Source organism: Marmota flaviventris, chromosome 8 (genome assembly GCF_047511675.1).
Source record: "Marmota flaviventris isolate mMarFla1 chromosome 8, mMarFla1.hap1, whole genome shotgun sequence".
Lineage (NCBI taxonomy): Eukaryota > Metazoa > Chordata > Mammalia > Rodentia > Sciuridae > Marmota > Marmota flaviventris.
Window position 1 is genome coordinate 347,030 of NC_092505.1, and position 19,529 is coordinate 366,558.

Below are 19,529 nucleotides of genomic sequence, written 5' to 3' on the forward strand. Positions count from 1 at the left end.
AGGTAGCATTGGCTGTGCCACTTCCCTCCTACCCACCCAGCAGCAACAACACTGAGTCCAAGCAAAGTCTCGCTCAGACAAATGTCAGTGCTATGGAGAAGTTACTCTTTTTTGACATAACTTTCTTCTGAACGAGAAGTTTATCTTCTGGGAAGGGGGACATCACAGGCCAAAAAAAAAAAAAAAAAGAGTCCCACTTCCTATAATCTCTGCTTAATTAATATATAAAAATCACACTTGTTTTAGGACTATGATTCATTAGCAGTAAGTCTTTTTAATTTATAAACAAAACACTTTTCAGTTTCAATGTGCTTTCACCACACTGAGTCAATCTTTACAGAAACTCTGGAATGTCAATAAGGCTGGTGTTTACCTCCTTTTACAGCAACCAAACCCAGGTTTAGAGATGTTATAATTCTGTGAAGATTTTGAGACACTTAACAATGGCCAGCTCCTGTGGGGAGATGCCAAAAAACTGCCTAATCGCAGTCCATAACTAGGCATCTCCAAGTCCAACAGAGAGGCCCGCTGTCAACAATGACCACAACACACTATAGGGGCCAACAGTGAAGTGCAGGAGCAGGGCCAAGCTTGGCTGTGCCCAAGGAAGCGCTGACCTATTTTGGCCAAAAGAAAGGTGTGGGGCCAGTCTAGGAAAGGGGAGAGGACCAAGGCTGCTGCTGTCCACCTCTTCCCTGAATGCGTGCTGGCCACCTTTCTCAGGCTTCTCAGTTCATCTCTGTGTTAGAGTCTTTTTTTTTTTGGTGCTAAGGATCGAACCCAGGGCCTTGTGCATGCAAGGTGACCATACATCCCTGACCTATTTCAAAGCATTGGTATTAACGGGTTCAACAGATAAGAAACTTTACATAAGGAATACTTCTTTCACTGAAGTTCTTGTGTTGCCACACAAGTTACAAAGTTCTGTGAGGAAATGAAGTGATTTAGTTACCTGTCAACTCCTAACAAGCACCAGAGCATCCAGCCACAAGAAACTGAGGGACAATGAGCATACCAAGCAGAACTTAGGAGAATCTGCAAAAGCACATTTACTTATATAAAAAGTAAGCTATGACCAGCATGGTGGTGCACGCCTGTAATCTCAGCAGCTCAGGAGACTAAGGCAGGAGGATCCAGAGTTCAAAGCCAGCCTCAGCAAAAGCGAGGTGCTAAGCAACTCCACAAGACCCTGTCTCTAAATAAAATACAAAATAGGGCTCCCCAGCCCTATTCTGGTTCAGTGGTCAGGTGCCCCTGAGTTCAATCCCTGGTACCCACCCTCCTGAAAAAAAAAAAAAAGTAAGCTACACCTGTCATTTCCCTAAATAAGGAGCTCTAACAAATTCAGTATTGTCTGACTAGACCTGTCAGAATCATTCCTAGTCAGACATCCTAGGGAAATCTAATCACCAAGAATTCTCAAATTCATCCATTTCTTACTGCACTTGCATTTTTTAAAATGTGCCTCATATCACAGAATCTTTAAGAATCCGAATGATAAATTCAAAAGAGTTGCCAAGCAGATGTTTTATTATGTGTAAAACAGATAACAACAAGTGTCTACCTCCTAAGGTTGGTAAAAATTACAAGTTGGTACATGCCAATGCCTATTTAATTTGATGTTGTTTTAAGAATTCACTATACCAGCCACAGTAAAACATACCAATCTGAAACTTACAGTAAAAATAACAACTAATCAATTACAAATACATAGACTGGCCAGTCTAGCAGAGGAAGGAGAATGGGAGAGGGGAGGGAGGCCAGGAGGGTTAGGGTTAGGGAATCATGAATTGAAATCTATTTGCATGCATGTCTGAGTTTGTCAAGATGGACCCAACCACTACATATAATCATAAAGCTTTATTTAAAAATAATGAGATTGTGGAAAGAGTGGATTCTAAAAGCCAAAAATGCATTTAAGTCTCAAAAGCAGAGTTAAATATTCAGATGCTTTTCCTCCAGGACTACATGGCCTCCCTGATACTGGGGGAGAACTTACTCTTTTGCCAGTGACAGTGAGTGGGCCGTCAGGACACAGGCCTTGGGAGGAATAAGATCCAAATCCCAGTCTATTTGTAATGATTAGACAACCATTTACTGGACTTTTAAAAATTTTTTTAACTTTCAAAATTTCCTTGCAGGGGACTGACCTCCCTCTAAGTGTTAAGTATTCTGCAGACATGAAGGTGTGTCAGCCTCTATGCCGGAGGGAAGGGCTGTCACTACCCCATCTTCAGGTGAGGCAACTCAAGCCAGGTGCAGGGTCTGGAGTGGGCTGGGAGTTCTGCAGGGGCCCGGGGTACGGGGCCTAGGAGTCCGAGTTGGGCTGGGGGTCTGCACCAGGGGAGACAGCAGTAGCTCCCGTAAGACGCTGGGGCGCTCCAGCTAGCAGCTGCCCCGCCCAGTAGACCCTGCAGGACCCAGACCCCTGCCGCAGGGCAGCCCGGATCTGCAGAGGGCGGCCGGGTCGCGGGTGAGGGCGGCGGGTGAGGGCGGCGGGGTCCCGCGTGAGGGTCGCGGGTGAGGGCGGCGGGGTCCCGCGTGAGGGTCGCGGGTGAGGGCGGCGGGGTCCCGCGTGAGGGTCGCGGGTGAGGGTCGCGGGTGAGGGTGGTGAGGGTCGCGGGTGAGGGTCGCGGGTGAGGGTGGTGAGGGTCGCGGGTGAGGGTGGTGAGGGTCGCGGGTGAGGGTGGTGAGGGTCGCGGGTGAGGGCGGCGGGGTCCCGCGTGAGGGTCGCGGGTGAGGGTCGCGGGTGAGGGTGGCGAGGGTCGCGGGTGAGGGTCGCGGGTGAGGGTCGCGGGTGAGGGTGGTGAGGGTCGCGGGTGAGGGTGGTGAGGGTCGCGGGTGAGGGCGGCGGGGTCCCGCGTGAGGGTCGCGGGTGAGGGTGGTGAGGGTCGCGGGTGAGGGTCCCGCGTGAGGGTCGCGGGGTGAGGGTGGTGAGGGTCGCGGGTGAGGGTCGCGGGTGAGGGTGGTGAGGGTCGCGGGTGAGGGTGGTGAGGGTCGCGGGTGAGGGTGGTGAGGGTCGCGGGTGAGGGCGGCGGGGTCCCGCGTGAGGGTCGCGGGTGAGGGTCGCGGGTGAGGGTGGTGAGGGTCGCGGGTGAGGGTGGTGAGGGTCGCGGGTGAGGGTGGTGAGGGTCGCGGGTGAGGGTGGTGAGGGTCGCGGGTGAGGGCGGCGGGGTCCCGCGTGAGGGTCGCGGGTGAGGGCGGTGAGGGTCGGGGGTGAGCGCGGCGGGTTCCGGGTGCGGTCCTGAGGATCCCGGGGTCCAGCGCTCACCTTCCGACAGCTCCAGCTCCAGCTCCGCCAGGCTCTCGCGCACCTCGACGGGCAGCGGCGCAGTCTCGAGCGGGCACCCGCGGTCGGCCATGGCCCCCGTGGGCGTGCAGGCAGGCGACCACCGCGCTCTCCGCGGCCTGCAGAGCCGCAGCAGTCGCTGGCAGCCGGCGGCGGGCGGAGCGAGGCCCGGGCGGCTCCGCACAGGCGGGGGCACGGGCGCAGGCAGGTCTTCTGCGCCGCCGCCCGGCCCAGCAGCCGCGTCTTGCCGCCCAGGCCAGCCCCGGAGCGCGCCTGCGCGGAAGAACGGGCGCATGAAGCGCGCGTGCGCGGCGGGTCTCAGCCCGGCCCAGCCTCCCGGCCCCGCCCAGCAACACGAAAGGCTCGCTTCCATTGGTCCAGAGAATGCCTCGGGCCGCCCCGGGCCCCAATTGGGCAAGATGCGAGCCTCTCCCGCAGCGGGCCCCACCCGTGCGTGGGCGTGGCGGAGCGGGGCTCTGGCTCCCGTGCGCCGGCCGCAGCGGGCTCCGGTGGTGCTCCCGGACTCGCGCGGTTCCGCCTGCCTGCATCTGGGTGCTCCGTCCGCGAGCTCCGGCGCGGACGGTGCGCAGACTCCGCGCTCTCCCCCGACCCGTTCTGTGGTGAGTCGTGGGCCAGGTGAGCTCCCGCCGGGAACGCTGTCCTGCGCCGCAAAGGCCGGGCCACGTGACCCGAGTCTGCGGTGATCGTGGCTCCGGGAGGCGTGCAGGGCTCTTGCGCCCACGCCTCAACAGCACCGCTGAGAAGGAGCAATCGCCAGCCAAGTCCGCCTGCAGGCGAAGAAACCTGCCCGCTGCAGCGCCGTGCTGCTTTTCTCTGACAGTAAACAGCCCACGAGGCAACTGCCTGATGTTAGCTTGGAACCCTGCCTGGCTGGGAGAAGACCTTTGGCACGAGGTTGCAGACTTCTGGGTGGAGGCCATCAAAGGTCCCCCTATCCCAACCTGCTAGGAGCCAAAGGAGCCAGCCCGTGAGGCTCAGCGCTGTCAACCTGGCCGGGCTCCGCCTCCCCGCCGACCAGACGCAGACGTTAAATCATGGTTGTTTCTCAAGATAATTCAGGCAGAAATGTGGGATGCGGAGGGGACAGCTGCAGTACTATACACGGGGCAACTTAACAGTTTATTGTCTAAGTTCTGGAGACTAGACTTCTGAGATGCAGCAGTGGCTCCATCTGAAGGCCAGCAGTCTGGTCCCTGCCTCCCTCGGCACCTGGTGGCTGCCTGCAGTCTGACGTTCTTGGCTTCCAGATGCATGCATTGCCTCAGTCTCTACCTTCACGTCCACATGGTGATCCGTGTACCCGAATTTCCCTTTTTTATAAAGAAACCATCTGTACTTGATGTGGGTGTACCTAATGAGCTCAATTCTGTCATCTTCGGGATCCACTTCCAAATAAGGTCACATTCACTGGTACCGAGTGTTAAGACCTAGGCATTCTTTCTGGGAGACACGATATCACCCATCACAAGCTTTAAGCACTAGCATGTCGAGAAGTTTTTGTAGGATGGAATTATGATGAAGGAAGCTAGAATGTAAAATCAAATAGTTTCCTAACATATAAGATATCAGTGACCACCTCAGCATCCTAAAGACATTTCCTTTACATCAGTGACATTAGGTTGATCAGCCAGATGAGCAGGACAGAAGATGCTGGAGAACTTGGTGATACCTAGCTGCTCCAAAGTTGGAGATAAAGGCTGAGAAAATTCAGAGACTGGCTACATCATTTTTTTTTTAGGATATAGGGGTATTATAGAGTATCCCTTCCAAAATAGAGGAATTACTGTATCTGGACCTCCTGCTGTTGAGAAAGCTAGACATTTGATGATTCTTTTTTTTAATTGAAAAATTATTTATATTACTATCAATTCAGATTTTTCTTTCTTTTTTTTTTTTTTTTTTTTTTTTTTTTTGATTCTCTATTTCTCTATTTTATTTTATTTTGACATCTGATGATTCTTGAGCTGGTTCTTGCCTCGGGTTCTAAAGGCAGTGTGTTCCACGCCTCAGAATATTGCCCTGGCCCACTCATGGGAGAATGTGGAAGACCACCAGTTTTGAAAACAGTCCAGAAAGGAAAGCCTCTGCATTAGGTCCAGGAAGTGATGCAAGCAGCTCTCCTGGCTGGGCCACACAGTCTAGCAGGCATGGCATCCGTGTCGGTGGTGAAGAGTGAGGCATGTGTAATTTCCTTCATGACCCAATGGGAGATTCAGAATAAAGGACCTTAAGGTTCTGTCCTGCCACCTGGAGCAGAGAACTGTCTGCAGGGGATTCTATACACGTACACACGCTGGCTTTCTGATGGAGATGGAGCACCTGATTACAAGATACCAAGTGTCTGTGCAACCCAAACTTCTAACTACGATAGGCAACACATAAAGTTAGCTGGACCCAGCAGCAGTCCCCATCAAATGGAAGCAATACATTTGGGATTGAGCATGAGAATGTACAGAGGTCATCAAGCAAGCTGCAGAATGTCCACTACTGTTGTATCTGAGACTGTCATTTCACATGTATGAATGACCATCGGGGGGAACTCTAACTACCAGTTGATAGAAGAAGAAAAATCTTGAACTCTGTTAACTTGGTTCACAGATGATGGGTTAACTCAGTTCAAAATGAAAACAGTAGTCACAGCCACACTCAGGGGTAGCCATGAGAAATGGTGGAAGGAATATACACATGCTCCCACTAGGCAGCATTTCAGACAGGGCTCCAAGGTGAGATGGGCAGCAATGGATGGCCTGGATAGCTGGTCAAGGAAAAGCAGTTTGAAGATGGGCCCCAAAATGTCTGCAAAGTCATGTAGCTAGACATTGCAGTAGGTACTAAGCTTGATGGTCTTTGTATGAATGCTAATGCCCACAACACAGTCTCCATGAAAGAACAACTACCCAACCAAGTGGACAGAATGACGCAGACAGCTGACATTGGACAGCATCTCTCATAACAGCTAAGCTGTTCATGACATGATGGCACACGGACAAAGCAGCCAAAGTTGTATGGATGTGGGGGTTATTCATGAGCCTAAGTGCATTGGTTCTCTGACCAAAGCTGACCTAACCCCTAGCTGCCACTCAATGTCTAACTTGTCAGCAAAAGAGACCAATACTAGGCTCAAAATATGGCTCCTTAAATCAGGAATGAACCAATCTAGTTGATGCTGGAAGTCTTCCACTGTAACATTTCCCATGATGAGCCAGTGGTTCATTTTCACAAGAGACTCATTCCGGATTTGGATTTGACTTTTCTGCCCACAAATATCACCCACAAGTGTTTGTTCCATTGACACAGCTTCCCACCTAACATTCCAAACAGGGATTTGTTGTATACCATGGAAGTGGAGTGGCTGTGGGATCCACCACCTGATGGAGTGCCTGGATAGAGGCACAGCTGAACTGTCCAGTTGGGGGTACTCTGAAGACTGAATGCTATTTGCTAGGGTACATTAAATTCAAACCATTTCCACAAAGAGAGAGAACAGGTGTCTGAAAACCAAGGGGCAGGAACAAGAGCAGCCCCCGTACCATCATTCCCAGTAACACTGGGGAACTTTGTGGTTCCTGTCCTCCACATTTAGATTCTTCAGGGTCAAAGGTCACATTGCCAGTCAGCCCAGTTTCTTTTTTTTCCCAAAATTTGTTTTTATTGTTTATTATTTATTTATTTAAACTTTGGGTTTCCATTTTCCAGACGAAAAGAGTAGAAGAGAGGTTTGATATCATGGGAAGAGTCTCTAGGGCTCACTCCTTCTATCTTGAAGATCCTTTAGAGATCCTCCGCTGTGGGACAAACAAAGTATCCTACTGCAGGTTTAATAGCATCCAGGAGAGAAACGTCCAACCCTGCCACATATCGTGTCATACCACCATCGTTTGAAGGAGGAAGGAGAGGGCTGGCTGTGTAGCTGTGGTAGAGCGCCTGCGTCCAACCCTTAGTACCACACTAAAAAAATAAACATCGGCTGGGGGTAGAGCTCAGTTGGTAGCCAGCAAAGCAAAAGTGACCACAGGGAAGGAGGGTGGGAGAAAGGAGAGAGGGGGAGAGCGAAGAAAGAAAGAAGAGAGACAGAGCCCAAGGGTTCTTTTGCTCAGTTCAGATAGAAATCATGAGAAGGCCGAGCAAGAGACCCCCAGGCAGGGTTGCTGGAGCCTGTGCTGCAGCACTCCCGACGGCTCTCTGAGGAGCGTCCCAAGGATGTAGGAAATGGAGTTCATACAGGCGCACGCTCAGCTGTGGACCACTGTGCTGCTCAGCTTTTGGCCAGCACTGGAAGGAGAGGCTCACTACCACCACCCAGGAGACTGGGAAAATCCCAGGGCAAGCCTGGGGTCGTTGTCCACTGAATCCAGCAGCAGCCATGAAGCAGCAGAAGTGGTGTGGCTGTCCAAGCTGCAGCAGCAGCCACGATGACAGCAGTGGTGGCCCCAGAGACAGCACTGGGCTCCAGCAAGGAGACGCCAGTCTCCCATAGCCTCTGGCTCCATCCCCATCTGATTCCAGCAGTGGCTGTGGTGAGCAGCACCAGGCAGCCCCACTCCACAGGCCAGAACTGCTGGCCAGCTGCAAAAAACAACCCTTGTCCAAGAAAGAATACAGAAAACACCCTTTGGGGAGGGTCTGGCCCTTTCTAATTTGTCTCAGGCCAAATAGGACACTCACCAAGAACACACCAAGAGCCCATAGACTGTGTATGAGTTCTGGGAATTTTGGAGTTCTTGCATCTAGGGACCAGCAGGCAAAAACAAACGTATCTTGGCAGCAGAGGAGATAGAGCTGTTTATGTTGGAATGGGGAAGTATGTGGTGGTCCTCAATGGCATCTCTCAGTAGTCCTTTACTCAACTATGTTTAGTAGGGCTGGGCGTGGTGGCCAACACCTGTAATCCCAGCAGCTCAGGAGGCTGAGCCCAGAGGATCTTGAGTTCAAAGCCAGCCTCAGCAACAATAAGGCACTAAGCAACTCAGTGATACCCGGTCTCTAAATAAAATACAAAATAGGGCTGGGCATATGTCTCAGTGGTTGAATGTCCCCGAGTTCAATCCCTGGTACCATAAAAATTAAAAATATAGAGAAAAAGAAACAGTGGTACATGACTGTGATCCCAATTGGTGAGGCTGAGACAGGAGGATCTCAAGTCTGAGGCCAGCCTGGGCAAGTTAGTGAGACCCTGCCTCAAAACCTCAAAATAAAGGGCTGAGGGTATAGCTCAGTGGTAGAGAACCCTTGGGCTAAGTCCCCAGGGCTACAAAAAAGATAAAAAGAAACTAGGTGATCCAGCTTGCATATGTAGCGTGATACATGAGCTACTGGTTTAAGGCACACCCGTGAGACGTCACCTCAAACTTGTAAGACAGGATTACCAAGCAGATGTTGAAAGACAACCTTCAGCAGGCCACTCTGCCCTTCTGCCAGAGCAGCTGCTGCTGGGTGGGGCCCATTACATCACCATGCTGTCATGCCAGACACAGGCAGCAGTGTGCCATTTTCCATGAAGTGCTGCCTACATGTGTTGTTAGGTACCTACACGTGCATGTGTGTGTAGTCTCTGCCCCTGACCCCTGGAGCATGATGCTGTCTTTTTTATGAGCCAGGAGTTGGATGTGTAGTGAAGCCGTGGTAAAAACCCTTGACCAGCAAGCTCCCAGGCTGGTGGTGAGCACAGCCTGTGTGGGGGTGTCACGCTGCAGAGGGTGCAGAAGCCTGCTCCAGTGCTGTGTACCTTCCACCAGGATGTTCCTGTTGCAGCCTGAGTAATAAAGTCCCATATTCAGTGCTTTCCTAGATCATTCCAGCAAACTACCAAACAGGTAGGGAACCACACATTTGTAGTTGGCTGGGTAGAATCCCGAGTAGCTGGGGACCCCACTTGTGGAGGCAGTCTTGGGAGACTGAGTCCCTAACTTGTGAAGCCTGCAGGGTGGTGCCAGAATTGAACTGTGGGACACCCTACTGGTGTCAGTGAAGGCAGAGCAAAATGGAATTAGCAGGCAAGGATCACATAGGCCGGGCAGCACGGGTGCCACACTGCTCCAGTGTGTTGTCCCCACATTGGCCCACTGCTGTTTCAGACATGGACTTGCTTGTCCTCCCAAAACTTGTCTGCAGACTTGTCCTTTGCTTCTAATCAGAAACCTCTTCTCATGGTGTGGCCCTGGGTTTCTGAGCAAGGACTGTACCATCTTGCCACAAACTCCCATCACCAGCAGCAGCTTGTCCAGTGGTGGGAAGACAGGATGAAGACAGTCCCGGCTGGGATGTGCACTGATAAGTTCCAACAGCTGGAAGCCCAATGGCTGAAGATCGGAAAGGAACTTGGACCCAATTCTTGCTTTCCAGCCCATGACCCTATTCTGGGAGGACTGCTCCCACCAGATGTGACCAGGGTCCTGTTGAACCAGCAGCCAAGGCTGCTGTCAGCACAGACACACGGGAATGGGGCTCCTGAGCCAGGGGGCTCCTGGTCCCAGAACCCAGGAGGCGGCAGTGAGCAAAGTCTGCGACCTGGGCCTCACCAGCACCTCATGGTACTTGTGCTTCAAGGTCAATATAGGGGAAGAAAAAGAAGTCCTCTGAAGTAGAAGTCACCAGTGTTGTCTTACAGGGGGAAGGCACAGCCCACCCAACCAGCCACAATGCTAGTAGGGGACAGAAAAACAAAGACTATACAAAGGAAGAAGGTGACAGATACCAACGAGAGCCATGACTAGTTGTGCCTTACTTTGAAGTATGCATCAAACACACCCCCTTTCATTTCCTCTGTTTTGGATGCTGGGGATTGAACCCAGGGGTGCTTTATCATTGGGCTACATCCCAGCCCTTTTTGTTTTTTGAGACACTAAGTTCCCTAGCCTGGCCTTGAACTTGCAATCTTCCTCCCTCTGAGGAGTCACTGGGAGGACAGGTGTGCACCATGCCCAGCTCCCCTCTCACTTTACATGAGGGGTCGTGGTACATTTACTTTACAAACCAGTTTGCAGGCATCAAGTCACAGGGCCTGGAGGACATCTGCATTATAGCCTAGACTGCTGCAATGGAAGCTTCATGGGCCTTGGAGAGAAAGATGCTACCTGGTGTCAGGGAGGTGCATCAATTCACACTCTGGTAACAGGACATGGATAAAAGGCGAGAACAAGTAGCCCGGGGTGAACTCTGCTGACCATCTGCCTGTGTGTCCATCTTGGTTTTGCATGGGGTGTTGGATTCTGCAAAGCACCTGGCCCCGGCATCTCCTCTCTCCTTGGGGACTGTCTTCTGTGGGAGGGGCCTGGTCCTGAGCCCCAGTGACCACTTCACCTGTTGTGCATCTCCAGCTGCTTCACCTTGTGGTCCAGGTCCACCTCATCCGTCATCAGAGCAGCCCAATCCTTGCATCCAACCCCCTTGAAAACCTAGAGTGGTTTTGTTTTCCACCCTGGACTCTTGATGGGGTGATGCCAGAATTGAACTGTGGGACACCCTACTGATGTCAGTGAATGGCAGAGCAAAATGGAATTAGGAGGCATTCCTGGGCTGGACTTTACTGGACCATGATGCATTTTCTTCATCCTTCATTATGAATATTTTCAAACAGTGACCATATACCCACTAATTAAACGAAAGGAATGAGGAACAGTAGGATGATGCACAGTGAAGAGTGACCTGAGCTCGCTCACGCGTTTGACTTTCCAGAGTCTGACATAAATCTAGGTTTTATTTTTTCATTTTTTGCCAATGAAAAGCACACACTGGGTGAACCAGACACCAGCACCAGGCTGCTCACAACAGAACAGGGCTTACACTTTGTTCCTTCCCACCTGTGTGCGTTTAAAACTCAAAACTTTAAACAAGTTCCCATCTGTACACTTAAGAAAATAAACAACTGGAAGCTGTCCTCACTCCCCTCCCAAAGAGGCACGGGGCTCTGCCGACGGGCCTGGGGCAGCCATGTAGCTGCCACGCAGAGGCCAGGAGGCTGGGAGCAGGAACGCACAGAGATCTGCCAGAACTGCTCCATGTGGCTTTGCTGCAATGCCTCGAGGAGGGACTTGGTGGCACTTGGGGCTGGCATCAGGGGCTCATGAGGAGTGCCCAGGTCACATGCGCTTTCCTTAGGAAAAAACACCTTTCCTCAAATAGAAAGGCCACAGGTTAAGAGCCACAGGACTTTATTCACTGTTTTGTCTTCTGGCGGCAGGATTTCTTTGAAGTAGAATCTAAAAACAAGTAAAAATAAGGTAGTGATTTCACACATCTTTTAAAAGTAATCTCATAATTTCCAGATGCTATTACTGATTTCATCTCAATTTTGGTAAAAATGAAACGTGGCTTAATTATGATGCTCAAGAAACACTGGGTAGGAGCTGCAGCTGTGGCCCAGGGATAGAGCAAGGGGTCTAATCATCAGCACTACATAAAAGTAAATAAAGGTATTGTGTCCACCACAACTAAAATAAATACGTAAGTGTGTATATTAAAAATACATATCAAAAAAGAGAGAAACAGAACTCAATGTAAGAGAAAGTCCAGGCCTGAGCCAAACTGACTGGCACTGAATGTCTCTCCCATCCACTTTGCACCCAATGAGCATAAGACTAGAGCTGGCAAGGACTGGGCAGAACACCAGCACCCCTGCCTACATTGTCTCACACTCCCAGGGGGGAGTTACGTCATTTTAACAAGTATGCCGAGGACTGTCGTTACCTGGTTGCACCCCCACTAGTCTTTGCTGGATCATTTCTAAATGGTGAATATATTCTGTCAAAGAATGTTCTGAATCTTGAGAGGCAGCCAGAGCTCTTTCTAATCTTGAATTTGGGGATGGAGCAGATCTTCAAACCACCAAATGAGGAGAAAAGAGAAAAAAGGAAAGATTGAACCCAACAGATGGTACCATGATGTGTGCAAAGAAGATGGCATCAGGAGCTGCTGTCCAGGCTCCTGGGAAACAGGCACCCCGGGCAGCTTCACATCTTTTCTTTATCGCAGAGAGAACACTAAGACTTTAACAGCAAATGCTACATACATGGTGCTTTAAGAACCAATTCTAGACTGTTTCACAGTTAGAGTGAGTAGAAACTGTCATGTTACTTCATTCACTAGGCCATCAAATATGCATCCTTCACCCCATAGCCTGAGGTAGCCCACCTGCCCTTCCCTTGGGCAAAGCACAGGCTGTCCAGCCCCACTTGGCTGTCCTCCTACCAGGGCCATTTTCCCTCTGCATCTGGTGAGGCCTAGACCTCCTGGTAGAACCAGTATGTGGATCTCGTAGCTCAATGCACACCTTGCCTTGTCTGGGGGCGGGGGGCAGTGCCAAGGAGCCATAGGCTGCAGGGAGATGTCAACAGAGGTAAGCAAGCTGAAGCACCACACTGACCTCTCCTTCCAGCTTGGAAAGGCTGCTGCTGCAGGTCCAGAGCCTTGGGCAGTGTCCCTGGCGAGGCCAGAAGGCTCGTCCTGGGTTGGTGGGGTCAGTCTGGTTTCTGGTGGAGACAGCTGCTGCTGTGGCACTCGGGGCCCTTCCCCACAGTTATTCAACATCAGAAGAGGAGAAGAAAGAAATGTGTTTGAGTAGGGAGGCCCATCTACCAAAGACTGATAAGCTTTTAAGAGCCTTCAGAGAGTTTCAACATTTTAAAAGTACTCAGATTATACCATATTTTTAAAAGTTTTAGGACCTGGGTTTTGATCACCTGTATTTCATTCCCAGGGCTGGCCCTAACCCCTAGCACTGGCATAGGCAGCCCATGGTTGGAAAGCCTCAGAGGGTTGTGGGTAAGGTGGGGTTGTCCTGCCTCTACCATCTCTGAGGAGTGGGGTCAGGAGGAAAGAGGACAAACTCTGAAGGCCAGGCATGGCCCAGAGTGAAGACAAGTTTTCCTGATGGCCTGAACCATCAAGTCACCAGATGGTCCAGTCCTCTAGACGCTGGGATAAGGGCCCAGAAGTGCCCTGCTTCCTGGTGATGGCCTGCTGTCAGAAAGCCCGCTGTGCACTCTGCAGGTGGCAGGCAGCCCAGAGAACAGCAGAGAGGAAATCTGCCTGAGCCCCAGGTGATGAGCAGTGCCTCGAAAAAGACCAACAGGATGCAGGACCCCGGTCGACTCCATCCAATGCCAGTTACTGAAGACTCTGCGTATTGGCGCTTCCGTGTGCTGCAGAGCCACTCCAGGTGCCAGCATGCAGACCTGGCACTGCGGCTCTCCTCCTGCCTCTGACAGCTGTGCTAGCTGGGCTCACTAGTCCTCACAGTGCCTTATGTAATCCTGAAAAGTGGCTCAACACTGACACAAACACTACGGCACAGAGGACAGGCGTGCACACCTGGGCGGGGGGCTCTGCCTTGTGGTGGGACTCCTTTCCGATCTACCTCTTGCCATTTCTTAACCAGGAAGCGTAACCTACAAAGAAAGGGGACAAAACACATTTAAAACTGCAAAATGGAAATGAAAGGAGCACTGAAAACGCTCCTAGACCTCGCAGCCCCTAAGCGATGCAGACTCCATGACCAACCAGGCTGGCTGCCACTCTGGCTATGCTGCACACAGTATAAGTGCCTTCCCACACACTGGGTCCACAGACCCGACCACAGCTCAGCTCTGCCCTCGGGGTCTAGGTCAAAACCATCTGTGGCACCAGGGACCAGGAACAAGGAACCTTGCAGGCTTCATCTTACCACCAACAGCACCAGACAATGCCAGAGAGGCAAGGAGGCAGGGGCACAATGTGCAAGGAGTGGGTGCAGTCCTCAGGCCAGCTCTCCAGACAAGACCCTCCGAGGTCCTTCAGAGGCAGTGACCAGGGGACTGAGGTCCCAGGCCCAAGGCCCTGCAGGCAGCCTCAGAGTCTACTCACCTTCTCCCCACCCAGCACTCTCCAAGACACCTCCTGGAGCAGGGCCTTCTCCCCACCCAGCACTCTCCAAGACACCTCCTGGAGCAGGGCCTTCTCCTCCACCCAGCACTCTCCAAGACACCTCCTGGAGCAGGGTCTTCTCCTCCACCCAGCACTCTCCAAGACACCTCCTGGAGCAGGGCCTTCTCCTCCACCCAGCACTCTCCAAGACACCTCCTGGAGCAGGGCCTTCTCCCCACCCAGCACTCTCCAACACACCTCCTGGAGCAGGGCCTTCTCCCACCCAGCACTCTCCAAGACACCTCCTGGAGCAGGGCCTTCTCCCACCCAGCACTCTCCAAGACACCTCCTGGAGCAGGGCCTTCTCCTCCACCCAGCACTCTCCAAGACACCTCCTGGAGCAGGGCCTTCTCCCACCCAGCACTCTCCAAGACACCTCCTGGAGCAGGGCCTTCTCCCACCCAGCACTCTCCAAGACACCTCCTGGAGCAGGGCCTTCTCCTCCACCCAGCACTCTCCAAGACACCTCCTGGAGCAGGGCCTTCTCCCACCCAGCACTCTCCAAGACACCTCCTGGAGCAGGGTCTTCTCCTCACCCAGCACTCTCCAAGACACCTCCTGGAGCAGGGCCTTCTCCCACCCAGCACTCTCCAAGACACCTCCTGGAGCAGGGCCTTCTCCCCACCCAGCACTCTCCAAGACACCTCCTGGAGCAGGGTCTTCTCCTCCACCCAGCACTCTCCAAGACACCTCCTGGAGCAGGGTCTTCTCCACCCAGCACTCTCCAAGACACCTCCTGGAGCAGGGCCTTCTCCCACCCAGCACTCTCCAAGACACCTCCTGGAGCAGGGCCTTCTCCCACCCAGCACTCTCCAAGACACCTCCTGGAGCAGGGCCTTCTCCCCACCCAGCACTCTCCAAGACACCTCCTGGAGCAGGGCCTTCTCCCACCCAGCACTCTCCAAGACACCTCCTGGAGAAGGGCCTTCTCCACCCAGCACTCTCCAAGACACCTCCTGGAGCAGGGCCTTCTCCCCACCCAGCACTCTCCAAGACACCTCCTGGAGCAGGGTCTTCTCCCCACCCAGCACTCTCCAAGACACCTCCTGGAGCAGGGTCTTCTCCTCCACCCAGCACTCTCCAAGACACCTCCTGGAGCAGGGCCTTCTCCCCACCCAGCACTCTCCAAGACACCTCCTGGAGCAGGGCCTTCTCCCACCCAGCACTCTCCAAGACACCTCCTGGAGCAGGGCCTTCTCCCCACCCAGCACTCTCCAAGACACCTCCTGGAGCAGGGCCTTCTCCCACCCAGCACTCTCCAAGACACCTCCTGGAGCAGGGCCTTCTCCCACCCAGCACTCTCCAAGACACCTCCTGGAGCAGGGCCTTCTCCCACCCAGCACTCTCCAAGACACCTCCTGGAGCAGGGCCTTCTCCCACCCAGCACTCTCCAAGACACCTCCTGGAGCAGGGCCTTCTCCCACCCAGCACTCTCCAAGACACCTCCTGGAGCAGGGCCTTCTCCCACCCAGCACTCTCCAAGACACCTCCTGGAGCAGGGCCTTCTCCCACCCAGCACTCTCCAAGACACCTCCTGGAGCAGGGCCTTCTCCCACCCAGCACTCTCCAAGACACCTCCTGGAGCAGGGTCTTCTCCTCACCCAGCACTCTCCAAGACACCTCCTGGAGCAGGGCCTTCTCCCACCCAGCACTCTCCAAGACACCTCCTGGAGCAGGGTCTTCTCCTCCACCCAGCACTCTCCAAGACACCTCCTGGAGCAGGGCCTTCTCCCACCCAGCACTCTCCAAGACACCTCCTGGAGCAGGGTCTTCTCCCACCCAGCACTCTCCAAGACACCTCCTGGAGCAGGGCCTTCTCCCCACCCAGCACTCTCCAAGACACCTCCTGGAGAAGGGCCTTCTCCCCACCCAGTACTCTCCAAGACACCTCCTGGAGCAGGGTCTTCTCCTCCACCCAGCACTCTCCAAGACACCTCCTGGAGAAGGGCCTTCTCCCCACCCAGTACTCTCCAAGACACCTCCTGGAGCAGGGTCTTCTCCTCCACCCAGCACTCTCCAAGACACCTCCTGGAGCAGGGCCTTCTCCCACCCAGCACTCTCCAAGACACCTCCTGGAGCAGGGCCTTCTCCCCACCCAGCACTCTCCAAGACACCTCCTGGAGCAGGGCCTTCTCCCACCCAGCACTCTCCAAGACACCTCCTGGAGCAGGGCCTTCTCCCCACCCAGCACTCTCTAAGACACCTCCTGGAGCAGGGCCTTCTCCCCACCCAGCACTCTCCAAGACACCTCCTGGAGCAGGGCCTTCTCCCCACAGATCAGATCTGTGGCCTTGAGAAGGCCCAGAGCACAATCCCCTGAGTGCTCTCCTTTGCTTGCCCCTGCCCTGCTGGCCATCAAGCCCACTCTCTGCAGCACCCCAGATGGGCCCCAGCCTGGCCCTGGGAGGGCACTTCCATGGTCATCAGGATGCTTAGAAACTCAGCAATTTTAAAATTAAAACATAAAATGAGTTTTCACCATTGTTAGCTCTGGAATGACTGAAATTCCCAAAAGCACTAGAGACCCACATTCCTGCTCCAAAAATAAGGCCCAAGCCAATGGTAGAGGAGCCTGAAGAATGCTTTCCCAGGAAGACAGGGGCAACTACGTAGTGGGGCAGAGCCTGGGCTGCCAGCGCCAGTGGTCAGGTGCCTGAAGTGGCTGCCAGCTTGGTGAGGGACAGACCTCTATGCACCTAACCGCTGGTCTGTGAAGTCTGACTGAAGAAAGAATGAAGTCCACAAGGAGAAGGCAGTTCCTGATATCGCTCTGTGTGCCTGCTGGCCGACAACCCTGTGTGAAGCAGTGGGAGGGTGGGAAGTACCCCCTTTGGGCCTCCCTGCTGCAGAGGCACAGCCACACACAACACCACACTGTGCAGACGGCGTCTGTTGTCTGAGGCCTCCAGGCCACTCCTCTCATGAGAAAACACTGCCACATTCCAAGCAGTAGCCTCCACGCTCCGAGAGCACGTGTAGGGCGGGCTTACCTGAGAACCGCGATGACCACCCTGACAGCAGTGCGGAACCTCGTGAAAGGACGAGATGAGGCTCCCTTCTTATCTGCTTTGGAAGGGAACACCCCCAAGTGAGCAATCATGGAGAGTGTCTCCTGCTCTGAATCCTGGAACCCGCCGATCAACAGTAACAGATATTTCTTCTGATAAATCAGAGCTTTTCTGAAGCTCTCTGCTCTCAAATAATGCAGGTACAACTTCTCCATCTGAAGGACAAACACAGCAGGCTCCTTCACAAGCAGCACAGATACCTGCTGCCCCTCATGCAGTACTCTGTGGCTCCTCAGCAAACTATCATGAAGTCAGTCCTAGACACCCTGTGGTGCTCCATCAACCTGTCTACCAGACAAAACCTGGACACACCGCCCCTCACAGCACCATCAGCTGAGTCCCCATGAAGGACCCTGGAACTCCCACCTAAGTAAGGGGCAAACTGGGCCGGGGGGGGGCGGGGGGTTCACCATGGGTCTGCGGACAACCTGGGTGGCGGACAACTACAGGGACCCAGGAGGCTGCACACAGAGCTCTGTGCCCACACTGATAAGCAGCTTTTCCTCAGAGCCAGCCCACAGCTGGTGCCTCCTCCCTATAAGGGTGTGCATTTTGTGGACGTGCCGATAGCCACACACAGCAGACGAGACTTGCATGCTGTGTCCCTGCATTTGTCTGCAGCTGACCACTGACCAACACATGATCTAAAAGTGCCACAACACCCTGTACCCCGATTCCCACAGGGACATGGTCTCATTCTGTGCCCCAGCACCCAGGTGGGCTTGGTCTTACTCTGTGCCCCAGCACCCAGGCAGGCTTGGTCTTACTCTGTGCCCCAACACCCAGGTAGGCTTGGTCTTACTCTGTACCCCAGTACCCACAGGGGCACGGACTCACTCTGTGCCCCAGTACCCACATGGGCTTGGCCTTCCTCTATACCCCAACACCCAAATGGGCTTAATCTTACTTTGACACTGGAGATATCTGCTTCCTCGCCTGCCTCCAGTGTGGGCCGACCAGGGTCTGAGCACCGAGGAACTGTCCTGTCGTGCTTCCAGGCAGACCTGCCCGACCTCTGTAACGAACCACAGCCAGGACCCTCTACAAAGCTCTTCTTTTTATTTCTGCAGTACTGGGGATTGAATGCTTGGTGCTCCACCCCGGAGCTACATTCCCACCCTTTTTTTATTTTTACGTTTGAGGCAAGGTCTCACTAAGTTGCCAAGTCTCAAGCTCCCTGAGAGGCTGGAGCTGTCTTTCAGTAAGAACACCTTGAGAAGGATGACTAAGAGCAAACTGAGGCAGGAGATCGTGGCCAGGGCCTCAACCCCAGGGGAGAAGGTCGTGTGCCAACACCTGGCTTCTCCCAGGACTTCTGTAGGGGAGGCCCAGCATGCATGGGCGGGAGCTGTGCATGGGTCTCCCTGAGCCCAGGATGCAACTGAGGCTGCACTGACCATGGACGGTACACCCCGGTACACCCCTGCCCCCCTCAAGCACCGTGTGGTGGCTTCTTACAGATAACACTGGGTGCTCAGGAGGCCAGGGCAGGAGGTAGAGACCAGCCGAGGCAGCACAGCCCAACGCAGTCTCAGACCACCACCCAGGACAGGAAGGACCGAGACACAGGTCTGGGGCGGACACCTACGCCCAGGACACAGCCCTTCTGCGCGTGGTGCTTCAAGGTCCTCTCCAGCCGGGACACTACCCTGCGCAGCTCCGCCTCCTCCCGGGCCGCTGTGCTGAGGGCGCTGGTGAGCGCGTTGTTGTCCTGTAGCAGCAGGTCCACCAGCTGGACTTGGAGCTCTGCTGCCGTTTTCTTCTTAAAAGGAGGAAATAAAGAGAGCATGCACATTGTTCTGCTGCCGCTGGCTGTCTTCGGGGTTACAGGTCAAAGCTGGGAGTCTGACAGGAAGCTGTGCAGCTGGGTGCCGCTAACCCTTTACCAGGCAGGAAACACCAACTCTTCTACTCCCATCTTTTCCTCCTCAAGGAAGCAAACTTTTCACAACACTGGACAGCATGAGTAACACGGGCCTGTTACAGTCACCTCTCCTAGTTGTTCTAGGAGTACCACAAACAGAGGTGGCACTCAAAGAGGTGACAAGGAGTATTGTGCTCATCCTTGGGGTCAATGTGCAAGTCCTGTAAGATAGGCCCATGACCTCCCAAATCAGAGGGCACGTAGCAGAGCTCACCAGTGGCTGCCCCAGGACGTGTGGGGGGTAGTGGCAGCCTCCTGACAGCAGGCAGCGTTGCACAACACTCTGGGGGGTGAGCCCAGGGCCCTCTGCCACTGGGCCACACCAGCC

The 19,529-nt window shown here is 53.7% G+C and overlaps 3 protein-coding genes across 21 annotated transcripts in view; all 3 read right to left on the reverse strand.

The window, feature by feature from the left end:
* The window catches only part of Dip2a (disco interacting protein 2 homolog A), a 92,315-nt gene extending 88,778 nt beyond the window's left edge, over positions 1–3,537 (reverse strand). For all 8 annotated transcript variants that reach the window (XR_011708240.1, XM_071614951.1, XM_071614950.1 and 5 more), the window contains exon 1: positions 3,272–3,537. Coding sequence is in view for 7 of the 8 variants with exons in the window: in XM_071614951.1 (XP_071471052.1) it covers positions 3,272–3,362 (91 nt within the window). In the remaining variant the exon portion in view is untranslated. The remainder of the gene's footprint in view (positions 1–3,271) is intronic.
* Positions 3,538–10,988: 7,451 nt separating this feature from the next.
* Pcnt (pericentrin) overlaps positions 10,989–19,529 on the reverse strand; it is a 97,881-nt gene continuing 89,340 nt past the window's right edge. For 11 of the 12 annotated variants that reach the window (XM_071614962.1, XM_071614961.1, XM_071614957.1 and 8 more), the window contains 7 exons: positions 18,866–19,039; positions 18,185–18,292; positions 17,200–17,432; positions 13,619–13,695; positions 12,672–12,813; positions 11,996–12,123; positions 10,989–11,508 (listed from right to left, as the gene is read on the reverse strand). In XM_071614962.1, the coding sequence (XP_071471063.1) occupies positions 11,465–11,508; positions 11,996–12,123; positions 12,672–12,813; positions 13,619–13,695; positions 17,200–17,432; positions 18,185–18,292; positions 18,866–19,039 (906 nt within the window). In that variant the 3' untranslated portion in view covers positions 10,989–11,464. The remainder of the gene's footprint in view (positions 11,509–11,995; positions 12,124–12,671; positions 12,814–13,618; positions 13,696–17,199; positions 17,433–18,184; positions 18,293–18,865; positions 19,040–19,529) is intronic. The other variant, XM_071614960.1, reaches the window with a different exon arrangement.
* Positions 13,702–16,565, reverse strand: LOC139706681 (uncharacterized). Its single transcript, XM_071614946.1, has 4 exons — positions 16,439–16,565; positions 16,008–16,055; positions 15,874–15,963; positions 13,702–15,432 (listed from the first exon to the last, which is right to left on the reverse strand). The coding sequence occupies exons 1-4, from the start codon at positions 16,563–16,565 to the stop codon at positions 14,135–14,137; spliced, it is 1,563 nt and encodes a 520-aa protein (XP_071471047.1). The 3' UTR covers positions 13,702–14,134.

Bases quoted from the DNA above. Each gene is read 5' to 3' on its own strand.
- LOC139706681 (XM_071614946.1), bottom strand. From the start codon at position 16,565: ATGGCCAGCAGGGCAGGGGCAAGCAAAGGAGAGCACTCAGGGGATTGT. The intron at 16,056-16,438 runs GTGGGGAGAAGG...GCCCTTCTCCAG, and splicing joins GGTGTCTTGGAGAGTGCTGG to GAGGTGTCTTGGAGAGTGCT. The intron at 15,964-16,007 runs GTGTCTTGGAGA...CTGCTCCAGGAG, and splicing joins AGAAGGCCCTGCTCCAGGAG to GTGTCTTGGAGAGTGCTGGG.